Source organism: Podarcis muralis, chromosome 2 (assembly GCF_964188315.1).
Source record: "Podarcis muralis chromosome 2, rPodMur119.hap1.1, whole genome shotgun sequence".
Classification (NCBI taxonomy): Eukaryota; Metazoa; Chordata; class Lepidosauria; order Squamata; family Lacertidae; genus Podarcis; species Podarcis muralis.
Window position 1 is genome coordinate 22,663,850 of NC_135656.1, and position 20,196 is coordinate 22,684,045.

The following is a 20,196-nucleotide window of genomic DNA, read 5'->3' on the forward strand; positions in this document are numbered from 1 at the left end:
TTTCCCCTGGCAGAAGAGGTCAGATTCACAGGAACTGCATGCTACAGATTGGCAAAAGCTCCTCAAGTAATTTATTTGTAAAACAGATTTTACACGAAGGAATTTCAAAGAGCTTTTCAAAATGTCTTGCGTAAATCAAACACGGTCGTCCTTTGGCTAGACAATGACAGTATGTCTAAGTGCAAATGGCTGGTATATCATTGGGTGTTTAATCCTGGGGGGGATATAAAATTTAAGAATTATGGTTCTCCCTGAGAGATGTTTAGCAGTCTTCTTCCATTACACATTCCCTGTTAGTACAAACATCCAAGTATTCCACTTACTAAAAGCATATCCTCCTACATTCACCCATTTAAATTATCTACTTCCCCCACCCGCAGAGCTGTAATATATCTTTAGTTATCTAACCATAAATGAAGCTGTCAGGACTGGCAGACCAAAACCCCTGTTGTACCTTCCAAGACTTACAAGGGTAATTTTTTTTTCAAGTTCAGGGAACACTTCCTCCCACCTCACCTCTGCCCCCACCCTGCCCCACACTATCTGAAGGCCTACATGCAAAAAAAGGACCAAGATTTCTGTTGGCAGCTTGCATAACAATCAGCAAACAATCACAGGAGGGAACAGGGCTACTGAGCAGGGGGTGAAATTGAACTCTAGTTATATTTAGATTTAAAGCAATGCACAGCTTTGTATTATTCAGTTATTTTATTTTATTTATTTAGCTATTTAATTTATATCCCACCATTCCTCCCCAAAGAGGGAGGCAATAAATTATTAGTTGTCAGCCACATAAACAGAGATTAATGTAGTTTTCTGACAGGTCATATTTTGATTTCATCCACCTTGACTATTCCAATATAATTCTATTCAGAAGTCAAGAGTGCCCGATAAGCAATAGGAAAAGTGAAGCTGATCTTGTTTCATATTCTGTCTGCCTGCTTTAAAACCATAACAAGGCGCTAAATAAAAACTGTGCTCACTGTAAAGCCTTTTCCAACGCTCTTAAAAAAATTCATAACATGAAGGCATATGGTAAATGTATTTAATACATAACTTTATAAATATATTTACGTTTTCAGCTATTACAATGTTCTGCGCAAGTCTTGTTTGTTCAGGATAGAGGCTGCTATGCCTATTGGATCTAGCTGGTTCAAAGAAACTGAGGAATTGCTAAAGGACACACAGTCCCTGTGTTTAGCATAGGAATCAATGCAAAGTCGTCTTGCCAAGTAAATAATGTTTTTCCAGAGGAAGAAAAACATTTCCTTTATGGTTGCGTTGAGCTTTTTGGAAAAAAAGCTTTTCGTCTAGCCTACTGTTCACTTGAAGGCTGATAAAAGTATGTATCTTTATTTTGAATCAAACTGAAACGAAACAACGACAAAAAATGAAAAACCAGAAATTGTATCAAATAGCAGCTAAGACCAATCATTCACTTGACTCTCTCATTATTTATCCATCTAACGCTGCACTTCACTCCCCGGTCTTCTAATCTTTGACATAAATTTGGATAATGGAAGCATGTATGTGAGCAAAGACAAAGTTATGAATGCCAGTGTCCCAGAAACTAGTTTCAAATCTAGACAATAAATCAATATATTTGTTTCACTGGATCCGATTTTCAACAAACTGGTTAACCAACTGTGTTCTACACCCAACTAAAAATCTGTGACAGAACTCTGTTTGGGAGGGGGAAACCAAATGTAGGCAGCTACTAAGTATGAAAAATCTGTGTTGGACAAGCCCACTTTGCTTGTCAGGATAGAGACAATATTTCTATCTACAGTAGCGAGCAAGAAACCAACAGAAACTGATTTTTAATCCTCTCTGACAAAAGCTTTTTATTGCCTTGACATCTCCATTTACAACATCAAATTGATCTAACCAATGTCATGCTTGTTTTTTTGAAAATTCTACAGACAGAGGCATGCCATTCTTTAAGCACTGGAAAAGCTATAAAACATACAATAAATGGGAAATAAGAAGATTGCATTAGAAGATGCTTAACAAAAATGGGCAACATTTTGTTGACATTCAAGTTGATGACATAAAAGAGGACATAATTCTGAAAGAGGTCCTAGATTTTTCCACTAACTAGTCTGAACTAATTCTATCATCTTTTTATTTCAGTTCCCTCTCATCAAAACCGTAGTTAGATATTACATTAATTTCATGCCTCTTGTAATGTCAAAATATAATTTAAAAGAGTTTACAGAAATCCAACACAATTTAAACATTGTTTTACATCACAACAAATACATTTCACACTTAAGCTGTGTACACACCACACATTTAAAGCACATTACTTTCCCTAAAGAATCCTGGGATCTGTAGTTTGTTGAGGGCGCTGTGAATTATAACTCTAGGGGCAAACTACAGTTCCCACAATTCTTTGCGGGAAGCTACGTGGTTTAAATGTGTACTGTGTACACAGCCATAGTTTCAGTATCCATAAGGGGGGAAATGTTCACTGACTGCCAAGCAAGTTATTTCCTATAACAATGAATGTGTCATAGGTCAGAGACCAGCATTCCCATGCAACAGTGTGTTGTTAGGGTAAACATTATTATACTTTCAGAATCTACTGTATGAAATGGATAGTACAGCAGATAATCACAGACTTCTGGGTTAATCGCCAATGTTTGGCAGAAAACTACATATTATCTGTACTATGTTATTTTTTTAGCCTTCTGTGAATGAAAAGAAATACTGAATATATGATCTCCACAAAGAGTCGGAAACTTGCAAGAGTTACGTGAGCCTTCTGCAACCTGCTGCCCACCAGATTTGATTTGATTTTTATACTACAACTCCCATCAACTCTATCCAGTGCACAGCTGATGGGAGTTGTAGTCTGAAACAGCTGACGCTCATCAGGTTACAGAAGGCCAAGTTATGTTGAAATAAATACATTTAAATGACATGGGAGGCTTTTGGGGGGGGTTGCATCCTTGCTCCATCAACACCCTTAATTACTGTAAGGTTACTTAAAAGCAAAGATCACCAGCAAAGTCCTATGCATGGTTGCTCAGAAGTAAGCCCATTAGATCCAACTGGACTTACTCCCAGGACTTTTGTCCTGACGTAGCAATGTATGCTGTTAACATACATTTGTCAACATACAAACATTTGAGCTGGGGACCCAAGCACTTAGTAAACCAGGGTGGCCCAACATACAGCCCTGAGGCCCTCAGTAACATCTGTCGCCCCCCCGCCCCAGCCCTAGGGCCTCCTTTAAAAAGCCCGGTGCATTGCTCAACCCACTTTGGGAAGGCAGCAAGAGGGGAGGGTGGGTGTGTCAAATTTTGACTTCATCAGCTCCCACTGGATGACAAGGCAGTGTGCATTCAGTGTCAAGGTACTATTGTGGCCCACTTGGTATGAAAAGTTGGGTCACCTTGTACTAAAGCCTCGTGACTCTAGGGAATCACAAACCCAGGCTAATACGGAACTGCAACATTTGCCCCTCTGCTGCAACTATTTAAGTATAAACAGCAGAACTTCCTGGACAACGTCATTGCCACAGCTAGCCTCATTTATGCTATCTGCAGAGAAAATGGAGAATCATAGAAATGTAGAGTTCGAAGGGAACAAAAAGGTCATCTTGTCCAACTCCCTGCAATGCAGGAATCTTTTGCCCAACATGAGACTTGAACTCATGACCCTAAGATTAAGAGTATTATGCTCTACAGAATCAGCTACCAAAGCAGATAAGGGGACAACCAGACAGACCCCTGACCCCAGTTGGGGCTAATCAGAGGCTTTGGCTAGCTGTCTGACAGGAAGCCTGAGGAGCAGACTGGAGAGAGACTTATACAGTCCACTTCTGGGATATAGATTTGTGCCAAGCTGCAGGTGCCAACAGCTTCACTCAGAGGGCTGTGGTTGTCTGCCACACACTCATGTTGTGGATGGGGCCAACCAGAGCAGTCTGCATTGCAGTGGGTCGAGACTCTATGTGCCCAGCGGCTCTTTCCCCTGCAGGCAGGCTACGGAAGAAACATCTGCCAGTGAGCAGGCTGTCCAACAGGAGGAGTTTTGCCCTATGCATGCAAAGTTCTGATATGTTGTAACTGATAAAGTTGTGGCCATGTTTAACTCACTACTGGCCTCAGTCTGTTCGCTGCTCCTGGACCTCGCATCCCCTGTGTGGTGCACAATACAGTGTAGCATTTCCCTCACCAATTTTCCTTCTGTTCAGCTCAGTTGGTAAAGCATGGGATTCTTAATCTCAAGGTTGTGGGTTCGAGGCCCACATTGGGCAAAAAGATTCCTGCATTGTAGGCGGTTGGGACCGTCATGGTCCCTTCCAACTCTGCAATCCTGTTTCTATGATCTTGAGTCTTCTTGGGCTATAATGCAAGTAGATGCAGAATATTTTACGTATGTATGAAAGAAAATGCTATAATAAAAGCCTAACTAATTTTATGCCAGTAACATACTGCACAAATAAACTGAGAGACCAGAAAGAGGTGTGTGCACGTTCATGTGTATGTATGGTAGCACAGCTGTTCATCCCATGCCTGTGTTCATCAACTGTCAGAAAAATAAAGATACTCACCGTGTCCATTTAGCACTTTGATAGCTACAGATGTAAAAGCACCACAAAAGAACTAGCTAGTTACTGTGCTTTTAAAGCTTTTAAAAGCTAATAAACATTTACCAACTCTCAGATAAATTATCAGGGGCTACCTAATGCTATACATTTCTAGTCTATCAATCAATGCCCAGCTCAAATTCTAGCTATATTGTGATCACTCCTATCAACACCTACAAGTCATAATGCTGATTCCACTTTGGATCAAGGGTATTCTTCACAGTATCTGTAGAATGGCACTGGCCAGATCCGTCAACCACCACTTTAGCAAATGGATCAGGAAGCCCTGTCAGAAGGGAGGAAAAATACATAATAGGGTGGGAGTATAATTAAATTAGGTCATCTTAATCATGAATGGCTGCCAAATATTGGCTTTTTATAACATATTTTGATTCTTCCAAGTTATCTCTTTTTCACTGAACAGTACTAGTATTTTCTTACATTATCCTAGGAATTTTAAGAAACTTAGAGGCCTTTCAGCTTGCTTCTGTACTCAGTCAACTCTCTTCTTGAAGGCATCAAACCTTTCAGCATTGTTGCCAAATGTAACATTGAAAAAAAAGGAAAAAGAGAGACCCCCCTGGTGCTTTTTCTACAATCAAATCCATAAGGCGGTTCATAGCCTGGCCTTTCTATTTACTTATTTATTACAACTCACACGCCATTCAGAGTTTGCTTGCTTGGACTCGTGGCATAGGTGCCTCAAGACACAGTAGGCCATGATCCCAAATACTAGAAGAAAAGTGGTTCTTTACAAATGTTCTCACTAATCAAATACTTCAAAGAATGGGAAGACTCAATAGTTCCAAAATCAATACACCTGATTATGTAACCACAGACTAAGTAATGTATATAACAATTTACAAATTTATAAATATTACATAGTACACAAGAGACTACAGCTAGAACCAAGGCTTGTTACATGATCTCACACCACATTTACTAAAGGGAAGCCTGAATGAAAGCATTTTTCACACTAGTCTGCTGCCCCCCTGTTCAACTTCTCTCCTAACAATTTCCACCTTTCTTTCTGAGTTCTTTTCATGTTTTGAGATAACAGCTTCTAAAAAGGCAATACTACAAAAAACCCCAACTCTGTGCATTGTGTGTGCAATAAACATGCATAGCCCTTTAGATCATTGCCTTGAACTTTAGATTCCCACAAAAATTGTGGCCATTCATTTAAAATCACATTAGTGCTCTCTGACTTAGCTGGCTGATTACCACGTGGTAGTCAAGGCAAAGAGACATTCAAACCTTGTGTAACAGAATTCAGATACAAATACATAAACATTTACTTACGGAAAAAATCTTTTTTCACCAAGTTTTTTGCACACAGAACTGTAAGAAAAACAAAACACATTATGAAATACGTTTGGATTTATCTACAAAGCATTTACAAAAGAACAGCAATACAATCACATGTACTGTATTGCTAAACATCACGTTAAACCACATTTATAAACTATGACTTAAATGTGAATGCAAAGAGTTCTCACTCTGCCACTTCCCTGTTCCTACCACTGCCATGCCACCAAAAAGAAGCCAAAGTCTGGCTTGTTGGGACATCCAAACCTAGGCTTGTGGTTCATTTCTGAACATTCACATTAAGATTCACCGTAGGTTTTTTAATGTGACATGCAAACCAGGCCCACATCTGTATATGATTTATTAGAAATGTTCATAGGATTTTATCAGACTTTTTATCAGATTTTATCAGATTTTTAGGTGCAATCTTAAATAATAAAGAGCAGACAGTAACAGTCTGAAAACACCTGGTGTTAATCCATATTGTGGAACTACAGTGCTAAGATTGGAAATACTGTAAGCCTCTCCCTGCTTCCAGACTGAACTTTGAATCCCCTGGTATCCTATGATGTCAGGTGATTGACAGGTGGTTGGTCCCACCTACATGTAAATATGGCCTGCATATTCTGAATCTCTTGAATTAAACAAACTGTGGTGTTTTTTTTAATCTTTTAAAAATCCCCAGTTTTCATTTGAGAATCAAAGCACAGAGCACACCAGATGGAATACAAATAGTTTATCTACATATAATCTCCTAACATGTATTGCGTATATCTTGTATATATTGTAGTTGTGGTTCAATTTTCATCAGTGGAAGCTAACAAATTAGTACTAAATGTCACTATCTGTCCAAAAATGACTTATGTTTGACGACAGACTTTCTAAAGACACCCACATGCCAAGACCGCCTGAAAATAAAAGCTTCTACTTATTATTGTAGTGTTCCATTTGTGTTATGGAATTCATGCTCAAAAGATATATTGATGGTCACTGATTCAGATGGCTTTAAAAGGGGACCAGATAAACTCACAGAGGATAGGTCTATCAATGCCTAAACAGAACATTTCAATTCAGAATATGCTTTATATAGCCTGACCAAATCCTAGAAGGATTTCCAACATTTCTGATTGGATATTACCATTGTCTCAAATTCTATGCATCCAAGACTCAACTGTGCCAAGTAATTTCTTCAACTGTTCCCCGTATCAACTGATATTGTCACCATCCATTTTGCTGACCAAGCATGAAACCCAGGCTTTATCTTTGATTTCTCCCTTTCCTTTGCTCTCAGTATTCAATCCACTACCAAGTCCTATTGCTTCTCTGTGCATATTACCTGAACTATGTTACTCCATCTCCCTCTTCTTAGCTAAAAGAACTACTTTTGAACTACTTCATACTTCAAATATCTGCTATCTTGACTACTGCAACCTTCTTGTCCCTGATCTTTTATCTCCACACCCCAAAACAGACTCTATTAACAGAATAACTAACTTCTCCTGATCAGATCATGTGATTGTCTTTCCCAAATCTTGACATCAGTTTCTCATCCCCTTCCAGATCCAGCAAAAATGTATTGTCTGTACATTCATAGTTATCTAGAGCCTTAACCAGTATTGGTCTCTCTATGCTTATTTCCAATTATGCTCTTGCCTATAATTATTGTCCCTGCAACTTTACCACCCTCTAGACAATTCAGTGTATCCTACCCACTCAGGTGTCTCCTGCCCACTCAGATCTATTCTGCTGAAACTCACTTCTACACTCGTGGAATAGTTCTTTCTTCAAATCCCTTCTCAAAAGTCACCTTTCCCTTAAAGACTTCAGCTAAAATAAAATTTGAGTTAAGGACTAGGGATCAGCCCCAACTCATGTCCTCATTTTCATTCCATTCTACTAACACCACGCTCCTCTCTTGCTTTTCCCTTTATGAAATGTAAATGAAGATCCTCAGAGAGACAATTGTCTTTTTGCTTATGCTACTGGGTAGAGGGCTATGTATAATGGCAATGACAATTGGGGGAGAAGGTTGAATGATTGTGACTTGGAGAAAAGTTCACCAGTTGTTTATTTTATAGCAAACACTATTTCCTTAGTACACAGGACATAGTAGTGTTAAGCCAGCAAGCCCGGCAATTTAACACCACAAATCTGAACTCATTTGCATAATAGAAAACCATGATCTGTGAAGATGTATATAGAACCATTCACAGTGGGATCAGGTGTTAAAACAGGGATGTGTTATCGCCCCAACTCTATTATTTTCATTGCCATGATCCTACACATTGTCAAAGGGAAACTCCCCACCGGGGTAGAAATCGTATATCAAACAGATGGAAAGCTCTTAAACTTGAGTAGGCTGAAAGCAAAGAGTAAGGTGACCATAACTTCCACCACAGAGCTTCAATATGCTGATGACAACGTAGTGTGCGCACACTCAGAGGATGACCTCCAAGCCATCCTAAATATCTTTGCAGAAGCTTACAAAAGGCTTGGTCTATTGCTCAACATCCAAAAAACCAAAGTGCTGCACCAACAAACACAAAACAACTCCTCTGTAATGCCACGAATCCAATTTAATGGTGTAATGTTGGAAAATGTTGATCACTTCTCCTACCTGGGCGGCTATCTTTCCACAAAGATGCCAAAATCCAGCACTGCCTGAGCTCTGCAAGTGCAGCTTTCTCCTGACTGAAGTTTAGAGTGTTTGAGGACTGGGACATTCACAGGAAAACCAAAATGCTTGTTTACAAAATGATTGTACTACCAACCTTACTGTATGCTTGTGAAACACAGACCACTTATAAACGCCATCTCCAACTCCTCAAAAGATTCCATCAACAGTGTCTCCCAAAAATTTTACATATCATTTGGGAAGACAGGTGAACTAATGCCAGTGTACTGGAAGAAGCAAAAATAACCAGTGTCGAAGCAATGATTCTTCAACATCAACTTAGCAGGACTGGTCATGTTGTTTGGATGCCTGATTATTGTCTTCCAAAGCAACTATGCTATACTGAACTTAAAAATGGAAAGCGTAATGCTGATGGTCAACAAAAGAGGTTTAAAGACTCTCTTCAAGGCAAATCTTAAACAATAACGACAACTGTGAAACACTGGCCTGTGAGCGCTCCAATTGGAGAACAGCCTTTACCAAAGGTGTAATGGACTCTGAAGACACTCAAACTCAGGATGGAAGGCAGAAACAAGCAAGGAGGAAGGCACATTTGGCAAAACCCTCACCATGATCAACTCCTGCCCAGAAACTTATGACCCCACTGTGAAAAGACATGTGGATCCAGAATTGGAATCCACAGCCACCTATGGACACACCATTAAGACTATGTTCATGGAAGACAATCTTACTTGGCTACAAGTGATCACCATAGAAAGAAGAAGATATAGAACTAATATGTTAACACATCGGAAATGTATTTTTGTCTTCTTTCTTATTCTTTCTCAAACACATGCCCCATTTCTCCACACACTTGCATCATTCCATTAAAATGACCAGGGCTTCGACCTCAGTTATGGTTGCAGTCATTGTTTTCATAGAGTGCTTCCAGACAATATGCTTATTGTCCAATTGCTATGGTTTGTTTCTTTTAATTACACCAAAGGGAGCAAGTTGTTATGATCCATTTGTACAAAACTTGTATTTTCCCACTGCTGCATCTTTCTTCTTACCACAGAAAAATCCATTATGGAGGGAAAGAGCAACATAGCAATCTCTCTCCAGGTGCAAACAGAAAAATGTACAACTGAGGTAAGGTGAGAGAAGTGGTCCCTGGGGAAATTGGATGACGTGTTGGTGAGGCCCTTCCTTTATTTATTGCCATCAGGTTTCTTGCCATCAACCAGTTGTAGAACCATTTCGTTTCTTTTACTGAAAGTCCTTTCCCTAAAGAGCTTTGCTTTTTTGGCTCCTTTGCAATGTTTTGCTTATGGATTTCAGCTCTCAAAAAGTTTAATTGATTGCTTCTTCTCTTGGTATGAGCTGTCCTCAACTCCCACAGCACTGCTTGCTTCCCTGTCCTTTCTTTTTTAGATTATAGTAAGAGTGGAATAACAGTATTAACGAACGGTGTTGTGAAACTGACTAGAAAAAACAAGTGGGCAAGTTTCCTAGTTGGGTGGTGAAACTTACTAGAAAAACTCAGGAATTGAAGTCTGAATGCAATAATGTTTATTGGAAAGTAAGACTGTAATCCTCTTGCCCTCTGCCACAAACGGTTTGTAAAAACATCCAGTTCTCAGAGCTGTGCAATTGCACTGTGGTGGAATACACACACAAAATTAAGAACAGTGCATGTGCACCAATTTGAAACTCGTAAAAACAAACATACACCCACAATGCTAAAATGGTGGTAACAAGCACCCACTTCAAAGTGTTGAGAGAGGGTTGTGTGTCAACAATGAAGAGTCAAGAAAGGGGAGAGAACAACACTGTCCAATGGGCTATGTCCCGCCAACTGTGTGGATGGAACATAGCGATCTGAACACACACACACAAAATGTTATACCCCTTGAGTTGTGGGCAATGAACAACAATTTCATTTGCATCTTACAGCGAAGAGAAATTATCTGGTAGTGTTAGGAGCCTCTCCTAGTCATTTAGAGGGAACGGTATTTTTAGAGCATCTCGCCCACACTCAAATAAATATTTTCATTCTTGCTAGTCTGAACAGATATTGCTTATTCATTCCAAATATGCATATTAATTCCAAACATTTACTACAATCCTGACAAGTATACATTGCAATTTCACACATAATTCATAATTGGGGTGTGGGGAGGGACACGTGTCTTTCATTACCTGGGCCTCTCAGAAAAAGCCAAAGACATAGCACAGGTTAACAACATTTGGCAACCATTGACACTTTACTTTTTCAGAACCACATTGCATTACACTTTCTCTATAGGGCACAGGGGGTGATAGGGGCATAAACAAGAACATCCTGTGAGCGGAACTCCACCCAGGGAGTCTCTGGATCCAATCCCTATATTTTAATAGAACTTTCTTTGGAGATTGGTTCATATTATAAAGTGACAACATGTAAGGAGTACAAGGTCTAAACCTCTATTGCAAGCCGGGTCTATACAATCCTAACCTTAAATATGTCACAAGGAGAGTAGGTGTTCCACAGAAAGATACCAGCAGAACTGCAGATGACGTAATCAAACAAGGGCATACACTACACACTGAAGGCAATCACATTCTCCTTAATTTGACCCAAGGAAAATTCCTTTGGGATCCTAAATATGTCATTCTGTTTCTGGCTCATGCTCAAGGACTAAACCAAAACTCCACCCAACTTGACTTTTAAAGAACACATGTCCACACTACCCAACATTCTGTCTACAGCTATGGCAATTTACAGTGTCTCCAGATTAATGGGAAGGTACCCAATATTTTTAAGGTCCTTAGAAATTTTTAAAAAATCATTTGCCTTTAAAAAATGAGTGCCATTGTCTTCCCTTGCCTCCAAACCGGGAATCCTACAATCAAACTTTCCAAAAGGAAATTCATAAACGCTAGAGCTGTCAAACATTTGAATTGTACACTCCAACCAATTTTAATGTAGGTGCCTTTTTGAGACACTGGAGGAAGCAAGAGAACTCATTATTAATTGCCAGAAACCAACATTACTATTATCTTTTGTTCCCAGTTGTAGAAGGGCACCAGAACAAAAAACCAGTAAATGAGCCTTTTTACTATAATCAAGTAAAGCTTTAGTTTATGGGGAGGGGGGCACAGAAGCTCTCTCTAAGCAACATTTGTTGCAGGTGTAGTTCTGCATGTTCCTTTCTTGCAAAGCACCACAAAATCAGGGGGCAGGTAGTAGAGAGAAAAAAGTCGATAGAGGCGGAACCATTTTTGAAACTGCTGTTCTTACTGACTATAAACAACATGCTGAACAATCAATCTGAACAAATATTATATTGCTGGAGGCAGAAAGTACAATGCCATTAAAGAAGGAAAAAGGGGAAAGGGGTTGCAATTTTAAGGAACCCATGTACCTGGATTTAAATAGTTGTGTTCCCACTGAGAATTTGGAATTTGTTAGGTACACTGCAGAGTCTACCCTACACTCTAATGTTTAATTCAATCCTTGCAAATAATTATTCAGGAGACAGTCGCCCTACTTGCCCAATCCGCATGCCACAAGCAAATGCATGCACTCATCTGCTTGCTTTCCCCCTTAGAACAACACAAGGACCAGACTCACCCCTAACACTACAACACAGTTAAATATAACAAGAGTTTATAAACAAAAAATCCATAGCTTACAGGTGTGGTTTGTTCAAAGTTAAAAACAAACAAACACAGTTAAGCCTCAAGGCCAAGCTCAGATGATGACTGCCTACATGAATTTACTGTTTTCCATCCAGGGTAACTGCAACTTGCCTCAGGCAAACAGCTTACTTGACATTGAATATTTTTCAAAACTAAAAGTCTACAGAAGCAGAAATAATCCAAGCAAAAATATTTTGGTGAACATTTAATTGAACGAGAAGCACTTTTCTGGGGATAGTTTGAGTGACAGTTTCTTTTCATTAAAAATGGAATGCAACTAACATTATTAAAATTATACTTTTTCTTGTAGATTTTCTTATGCAGCGCTTACTAAAGTTTCCATGCTAAAACACTGCATAAAAAAACCCTGAAATGAAATCAATAATATGTCTGGAGAAATATATCCAATTTCTAGGAATAAACTGAGAAAATGTTTACATATGCAGGCACCAGCATCATGGTTTTAGAAACCTGGGCAACCGAGCGCTTGGAATTTTTAAAGGCCCATATACCGTAAATAACTTAGAAGACCTTAAATTAAAATGTCTTTAGTGTCAACACTCCATACAATTAACATGCTTAACATCAATTAACACAGAACAAATGTTTATAATCCTGTTTTCATTTTTATAATTTTACACCATTTTAAAACAAAAAAATCAAAGACAGTCATTAAGTCTTATCCACTGTTACATTATTGTTATTACTAATGTCTGAAAGTAACAAATTTCATGCTGGCACACAGCAACATTACAGAAGAAAAAAATAACTTGGTTCAAAGATAAATTTGTTTTCTAATCCTCTAGTTTTCTGATGTCATCACTGCAGGAAAACAACTGAATCTTTGTGAAGTCGATCATTAGCTCCACCAAAATAAAACAAAAGATTCAATAATACAACATTATTCTTGCTTCTCAAAGGATGCATTTTAAAATTGGTAAGAAAGAGGACAAGACAAAAAAGGGCAAGTTCTGCAGCACACGCTTGAGGGGGGGTGGGTGGGAAATCCCTAGGCTATCCAAAATAATCTTTCACTGAAAGTCATTACCATGGCTTTTGCTGATTGGTTCCCAGCTGTTTTGCATGCATTATGCAAGGAATATAATAATTAAAAATAGGTCCCAGCTGTAGAAACACAATGCTACACTGCTGTTAATGTGCGCTGCGCTGATAATGAATAGACTATGCTTTAATCTGAATAAATCTCCCAACTGCTCTGCTGCCTCTTGCCAAAAATTTCCTTTCCTCCTCCAGACTGTGGTTGCATTCCAATTACACTGCTGATTGGAATGAAGCTACTTGGGCAGGGGGTGGGGGTGCGCTGGAGAGAAAAGAGAGAAAAAAATAGGAAACTCTCTATTTCAAAATATGCTTCTGAAACCTAAGAGCAACACTGGCAATTTAAACACGTTGATAATACATGTTTAAACGTTTGCGACATTTTACCAGGCTTTATAGAAGAGGTTTCTTAGAAGAAGAAAAACTTCAGAAGAGAGCATAGAGAATACCCTAGGCTTTTTTTTTCAGTACTTCTAACCAAATTCCTATGTTTTTGCTGAACTGCTGGCAAGCTACACAGCCACTTACATTTTTTCTGTGATTTGCCTTCCAGAGCACATCACAATTCCAGAGATGATATGAACCAAGCTTTCTAAAGGGAATTGCAGCTAGCTGGAAACACTTGACAATAAAACTTTAGCCATTAATATTCTCCTTTCTAGAAAACATGTGGCAAAAGTGAATTAAATTTGTTGAGAAATGTTCCGTCTACCAACTGTAACAGCTCCCCACCCTTCACGCAATGGCTTGAATCCAATGAAATGACAGCTCAAGGGAGGGTTCTCCACTTTATACCAAGTCTCCTTTCCTGCTACATCCACTATGTAACATCACAGAGTCTCTAGAGCAGTGATGGCGAACCTTTTAGAGACCGAGTGCCCAAACTGCAACCCAAAACCCACTTATTTATTGCAAAGTGCCAACACAGCAATTTAACCTGAATACAGTAGAACCTCTACTTACGACTGCCTCTACTTAGGCCCGATTCAAGTTGCGACCGTGGCAAACCCAGAAGTAAATACAGTGGTACCTCAGGTTAAGAACTTAATTCGTTCCAGAGGTCTGTTCTTAACCTGAAACGGTTCTTAACCTGAGGCGCGCTTTCGCTAATGGGGCCTCTTGTTGCTGCTGCTGCGCCGCTGGCACACAATTTCCGTTCTTATCCTGCGGCAAAGTTCTTAACCTAGAACAATCACTTCCTGGTTAGTGGAGTTTGTAACCCGAAGCAACTGTAACCCAAGGTACCACTGTCCCGGGTTTGCTGCGATTCGTGCACACACAGAAGCGCGCTGCCACCAAATGCGCCTGCGCACGACGGTGCTTCTACCAGCAACCCGGATCGACTTACAGACGGACCTCCAGAACTGATTACATCCGTAAGTAGAGGTTCCACTGTACTAAGGTTTTAGTTTAGAAGGGAAGGTTGGTGCATCCATGTGGAGAGAGAGTGGAGCAATACAGTGGTACCTCGGTTTTTGAACAGCATAGTTCTCGAACTATTTGGAATCCAAACACTTTACACCCGGAAATGAGTGTTGCGGTTTCCCAACTTTTTACGGACGTGGAACATGCTCTGTTCTGAGTATAACTTCCGTTTTCAGAGTGAGGGAAGGCGGGCCGGGCGACAAGTGAGCAGGCACCTGCCGCCCTCCAGCGTTGGGTCCCTCTGCCGCCGCAGCCACAAAAGCAACCACCCCCTCCTCCAGCTCCAGAGGCCCCGGCACTGAATGAGCAAAGGTTGGGCTGGGGCAGCAAGCGAGCAGACAAGGGATGTCACCGCCGCCCACCGCCCCCCTAGCCTGCTAATGCTTGCAGGCAAGTAGGAGTGGGATCGGGCTGCTCTGATAGGCAGCGTTGCTGATTGCACAGGAACAGGAGCTGGATCAGGGCTGCTCAGTTGGGGTGGTGCAGGCTCTGTCACACTTTCCATGGGGTTCATGGCTGCACTTCCCTCAAGAGAGAAGTTTAAAGGAGCCCCCACCTCCGCATCAGATCCCCTGCAACCCCGTGAAGGCAGCCAGGCTGAATAGTTGCTGAGGTTGGGGAAGGTGGAGGCAGCCCAGAAGCTGCATCTGAGAGCCCCTGCACCACCTGAAAGCAGCCAGGCACTCCTCAGCGGAGCTGCCCGCTCCAGCTCCTACTTGTGTGCAAGCAGGAGTAGAGGCAGGGATCTCTCAGAAGTGGAGGCTTAGTACTTCCCAGCTGAGAGATCCCCACCCTGCTCTTGCTTGCACGCAAGTAGGAGTGGGATCAGGCAGCTGAGGTGGGGAGCGCAAAGCCTCCACTCCACTTCTGACTCCACTCCCACTGGCCCCGGGTGGAGGGTGCGTAAAGCAGGGGTAGGCAAATTAAGTCCCAGGGGCCGGATCCGGCCCAATCGCCTTCTAAATCCGGCCCGTGGACGGTCCTGGAATCAGCGTGTTTTTACATGAGTAGAATGTGTCCTTTTATTTAAAATGCATCTCTGGGTTATTTGTGGGGCCTGCCTAGTGTTTTTACATGAGTAGAATGTGTGCTTTTATTTAAAATGCATCTCTGGGTTATTTGTGGGGCATAGGAATTCATTCTTTTTTCTTTTCAAAATATAGTCCAGCCCCTCACAAGGTCTGAGGAACAGTGGACCGGCCCCCTGCTGAAAAAGTTTGCTGACCCCTGGTGTAAAGCTTCACCCTCACAGCAGGAGGCGGAGGAAGACGGGTGATCGGAACTTTCAGCAGCCCACCAATGTGGCAGCACGCTTCTGAGCACGTGCACAGCGCTGCGCCCTCCCCACCCTCAGTGGCGGCTCCCCAAGGGAAAATGCGCACCCTGAAGGTTGTGGCTCCATTTTGCACACAAACACCCCCAACTCCCCACCCGAGGCGCTTCTACTCGGACACAAGTTGAGCTGAGGACTCAACGAGCTGCCCTCGCCTTCTGAAGGCTCTGTGCTGGGCCGACGGCGCATGCGCCCACAGAGAGTGCCCCCTCTGGCACGCGACGTGCCATAGGTTTGCCCCCACTGCTCTAGAGGGTCTCTCAACCCCCTAGGAGCACCTTTTCCATGGGTGCTGGAGCTGCTTCCAGAAGTGGCAGGTGAAAAAACGCTATAAAGTTTATTAGATTCAAATCACTTTTCAATTACTTAGGGACTTTTTTTGTATCAGATTCATTTCTGCCAGTTTATAATATTCCTCCCACGATTGCTCTAATTTAAATACGGGATATTCCTAAAAATGTAAGAAGTATAATTTTGAAAATACCTCCTACTGTGTCAGAATAAACATCCTCTAACCTACCGTATTTTTCGCCCTATAGGATGCACTTTTTCCTCTCCAAAAATGAAGGGGAAATGTGTGTGCGTCCTATGGGGCAAATGCAGGCTTTCGCTGAAGCCTGGAGAGCGAGAGGGGTCGGTGCGCACCGACCCCTCACGCTCTCCAGGCTTCGCACACCTCTCCGCAAGCAGCGGGAGCCCAGTGCTGGGCTCCCGCTGCTTGCGGAGAGTTGCCTGCATGCTGAAGCCTGCGCGCGCTCAACTCAGCGCGTCCAGGCTTCGCGGACCTCTCCGCAAGCAGCAGGAGCGTTCCCGCTGCTTGTGGAGACTTGCCTGCATGCTGAAGCCTGCACGCGCTCAGCTCAGCGCGTCCAGGCTTCGTGCACCTCTCAGCAAGCAGTGGGAGCGCTCCCACGGCTTGCAGAGAGCTGCCTGTTTGGGGGCTGGGGTCGGGGGAAGCTTGAGCTTCCCCCGCCCCAGCCCCGCGCCTGGGGGGGGGAAAAAGTAATTTTTTTCCCTTTATTTCTCCCCCCAAAAAACTAGGTGCGCCTTATGGGACGGTGCGTCCTATAGGGCGAAAAATACGGTATCTTCTAACTCATGATATAGAAACACAGCAAATCCACTATCAGTGAAACTCCCAAGCACCAAGGCATTACATGCCACAAGGCAAACCACTGTTCAAATCAGGGGAGTTGGAAAAACAGCTTGTGTAGTATAGTGTTGTTCTTTGGAAAACCAAGTCAAAAGATACACTTTCATGCATATCTCCATCTCCTTGGATTGCCAATGGGTATTTAACCGGTCCTGAGTACAAGATCTTGCATCCTGCAATACAGCCTGGTCATCTCATCTCTAAAAGAGCTAATTTAATGTGGAACTACAAAGCATATGCACCCAACTACCATATTTGTAATTGTGTGTTAAAAGCATGTTATTCTTAACTAATCATACTGCCATAGCTGCCAACTTTTCCCTTTTTTAAAGGGAAATTCCCTTATTCCGAATAGGATTCCTCACAAGAAAAGGGAAAAGTTGACAGTATGGATACTACAACAATGCGCTAAACATTAAACTTCCTTATGGGAACTATAGTAAAGTTTGTAGGCTACCAGATAGTTTTTGTTAGCACTGATACTTAGATGAAAGAGTTAAGCATCTGCTTAAATCTTTCCTCTGGCTGGATTATGCTCCAAACATAAATCTGAGTGGGATTTCAGGAGCTGTTGGCACAGTAGGGCACTGCCATGAAGCCAGCCTGCTGAGACAAGTGTTGTATCTGGACGAAGTGGTGGGACACAGGCAAGGTCAGGGGCAGCAATTTCTAGGAATATTTGAAATTACCAAACAAAGACTAGTTTTAAATAATAAATAATCTAATTAGATTTCTATTTGTACTTTAAGTTCCTACACAAGTGTGCATAGGTAAAGGTAAAGGGACCCCTGACCATTAGGTCCAGTCGTGACCGACTCTGGGGTTGCGGCGCTCATCTCATACGAAATAAAATGTGACTTGCAGTTACACAGAACTGCCTAACTACAAGAGCATATTGTAACTTTTTTAAAAAATCCAGGCCTAAATAAATCAGAATTGTTTTCTGAACATTATAGCATTCCAGCACCTAAATCAAATGATATTACTAAGGTACTGCAAAGTGTAACAGTGACCACTTGATAATGGAGTGTTTTTAAGTATATTATTAAGCTTATAATTTTTTTAAAAAATAAATATTTTAAACTTTGCATAGGACACCAAAAAGGGGAGGAAGACGGAAGAGCTTTCAAGCAAATTTCAGTTAAATTACAGTATTTTTATAGACGCATATGAACAATGCCAGTCTTCTAATTCAGTGATAAAATTCTGGGGTAAATTTCCTCTTAAAAGTAAATCTGAATTTCCTTAAGAAATATCAGACTCCAGCAATCTGCACTTAGGATTCCTGAGTAACTTGTGGACACAGTCTGCCTACATTTGCCATGTTTAGACTCCTGTTTTAAACATCATGTCTACTTCACAGTATTGTTTTGAAGTAAACAAAAGGCTTCCTTTTCCACTCCTCCTCCCATTTTCTGCTTTCTAAGCCAAAATTAAAAGAAAAAAGAAAACATGCACACTGAATTCCCAGAGACATAATACATTCATATTTCTTCAATGCGATCAATGATGAATTCATGTCATTTTTGCACTAGTTCTGCTCACTGGAAATTAAACTTGAAAGCACCTTCTATAAAAACTTGAGAAATAAAGTCTTTGTCTCTAAAAGTTCTTTCAGATGCCTGCTTCCCCACCAATGGGAACTCTGTAAAGTGTTTAAACCCTGAAACCAAAGAGTACCTCATATGAACAGGATTTCACAAGTATTTGAGGCCATTGTTGTTGGTTTCGCACTCCAGAGTTCACTCCCCCTGTGCACAATTTGCTGGCACTTTTGACTAGCATGGGGAAAAGGCACAAACAACATCCCAGGTAAGGTCAACCACTATTTAGCATTTAAAAAATCTAGGATATTCAGCAAACAGAGGAAATTTCCACTGCTTGTTGCTGTTTAGTGTATATGAATACATCATGCCTGCTGAAAGATTCAAAATCCCAGTATATCAAAGCAATCTTTCTGAATATTTGCCTATCAAGCAACATGAGCAGGCACTACATGAGGTCTAGGGGTCCTCAAAGTACAGTCCGCAGGCCAGATCTAACCCGCCAGGGTCTTGAACCCAGCCTGCCCGGCCATTGCAGAACCCGCCGCTGTTTAACATGGAAAGAGCCAATCCGAGCACCACAACGCGTTTGACGGGCTTTGGCGCCAACCAATAGGGCGCCGCCTGGCAGGGTCGCTCTTGGACTCCTCCTCCTCATGCCCACTGCCAGTGGTTGTGTGCTGTGTTTAGGTGGGTGAACGATTTCAGAATCCCCCCCCCCCAAACAATCAAGCAGCTAATCGCCGCTTACAATCTTGGGCTCGCACTTCGTTTCAGCGGATGACCGATTTTCAGCATTGGCCGCTTGATTGTTGGGGGGGGGGGTTTGCCGAAAATCGCTCACCCGCCAGAAAGCAGCACACAACCACTCACGTGGGGAGGCGAACTTCCTCCTCTGCAGAAAGGCTCCAGGGAGAGACGGGCATCTCGAGGATTCAGTGCCAGCTAAAGATGGGACATGCTTCCAGCCAGCTGTAGCAAAGCCTCCCTGCGTTTTTGCCATAAGGCTAGGGAATGCGAAGGCCACAAACCTTCAAAAGCAGGTGAGTTAAATATTTGTTCATATTTTTTTTCAAACTATAGTCTGGCCCCCAACAGTGTCTGAGGGACAGTGACTGGCCTGCTGTTCAAAAAGTTTGAGGACCCCCATCAAAAGTAATTGCTACTTCTAGGTGCTGGAGGAGACTCTTGAGAGTCCCATGGACTGCAAGAAGATCAAACGTATCCATTCTTAAGGAAATCAGCCCTGAGTGCTCACTGGAAGGACAGATCCTGAAGCTGAGGCTCCAATACTTTGGAAAAGACCCTGATGCTGGGAATATCAGAAATATATGGTTGCATATGCCCAAGTGCTTCGGAGTAGTTGACTGAACTCAATTTTTTACTTCTTTTCTTGTTCTACTATGCTTTGTAATTTTTTTAAAGCAGTTTTAACATTTTTGAAATTTTAAGTATTGATGGAACTATTATTTATAG

The 20,196-nt window shown here is 41.7% G+C and overlaps 1 protein-coding gene across 1 annotated transcript in view; it reads right to left on the reverse strand.

Moving 5' to 3' along the window:
- The window catches only part of SMURF2 (SMAD specific E3 ubiquitin protein ligase 2), a 71,101-nt gene that overhangs the window by 30,014 nt on the left and 20,891 nt on the right, over positions 1-20,196 (reverse strand). Inside the window, exons 2-3 of the mRNA XM_077920121.1 lie at positions 5,903-5,941; positions 4,777-4,886 (exon numbers count right to left, since the gene is read on the reverse strand). Coding sequence (XP_077776247.1) covers positions 4,777-4,886; positions 5,903-5,941 — 149 coding nt within the window. The remainder of the gene's footprint in view (positions 1-4,776; positions 4,887-5,902; positions 5,942-20,196) is intronic.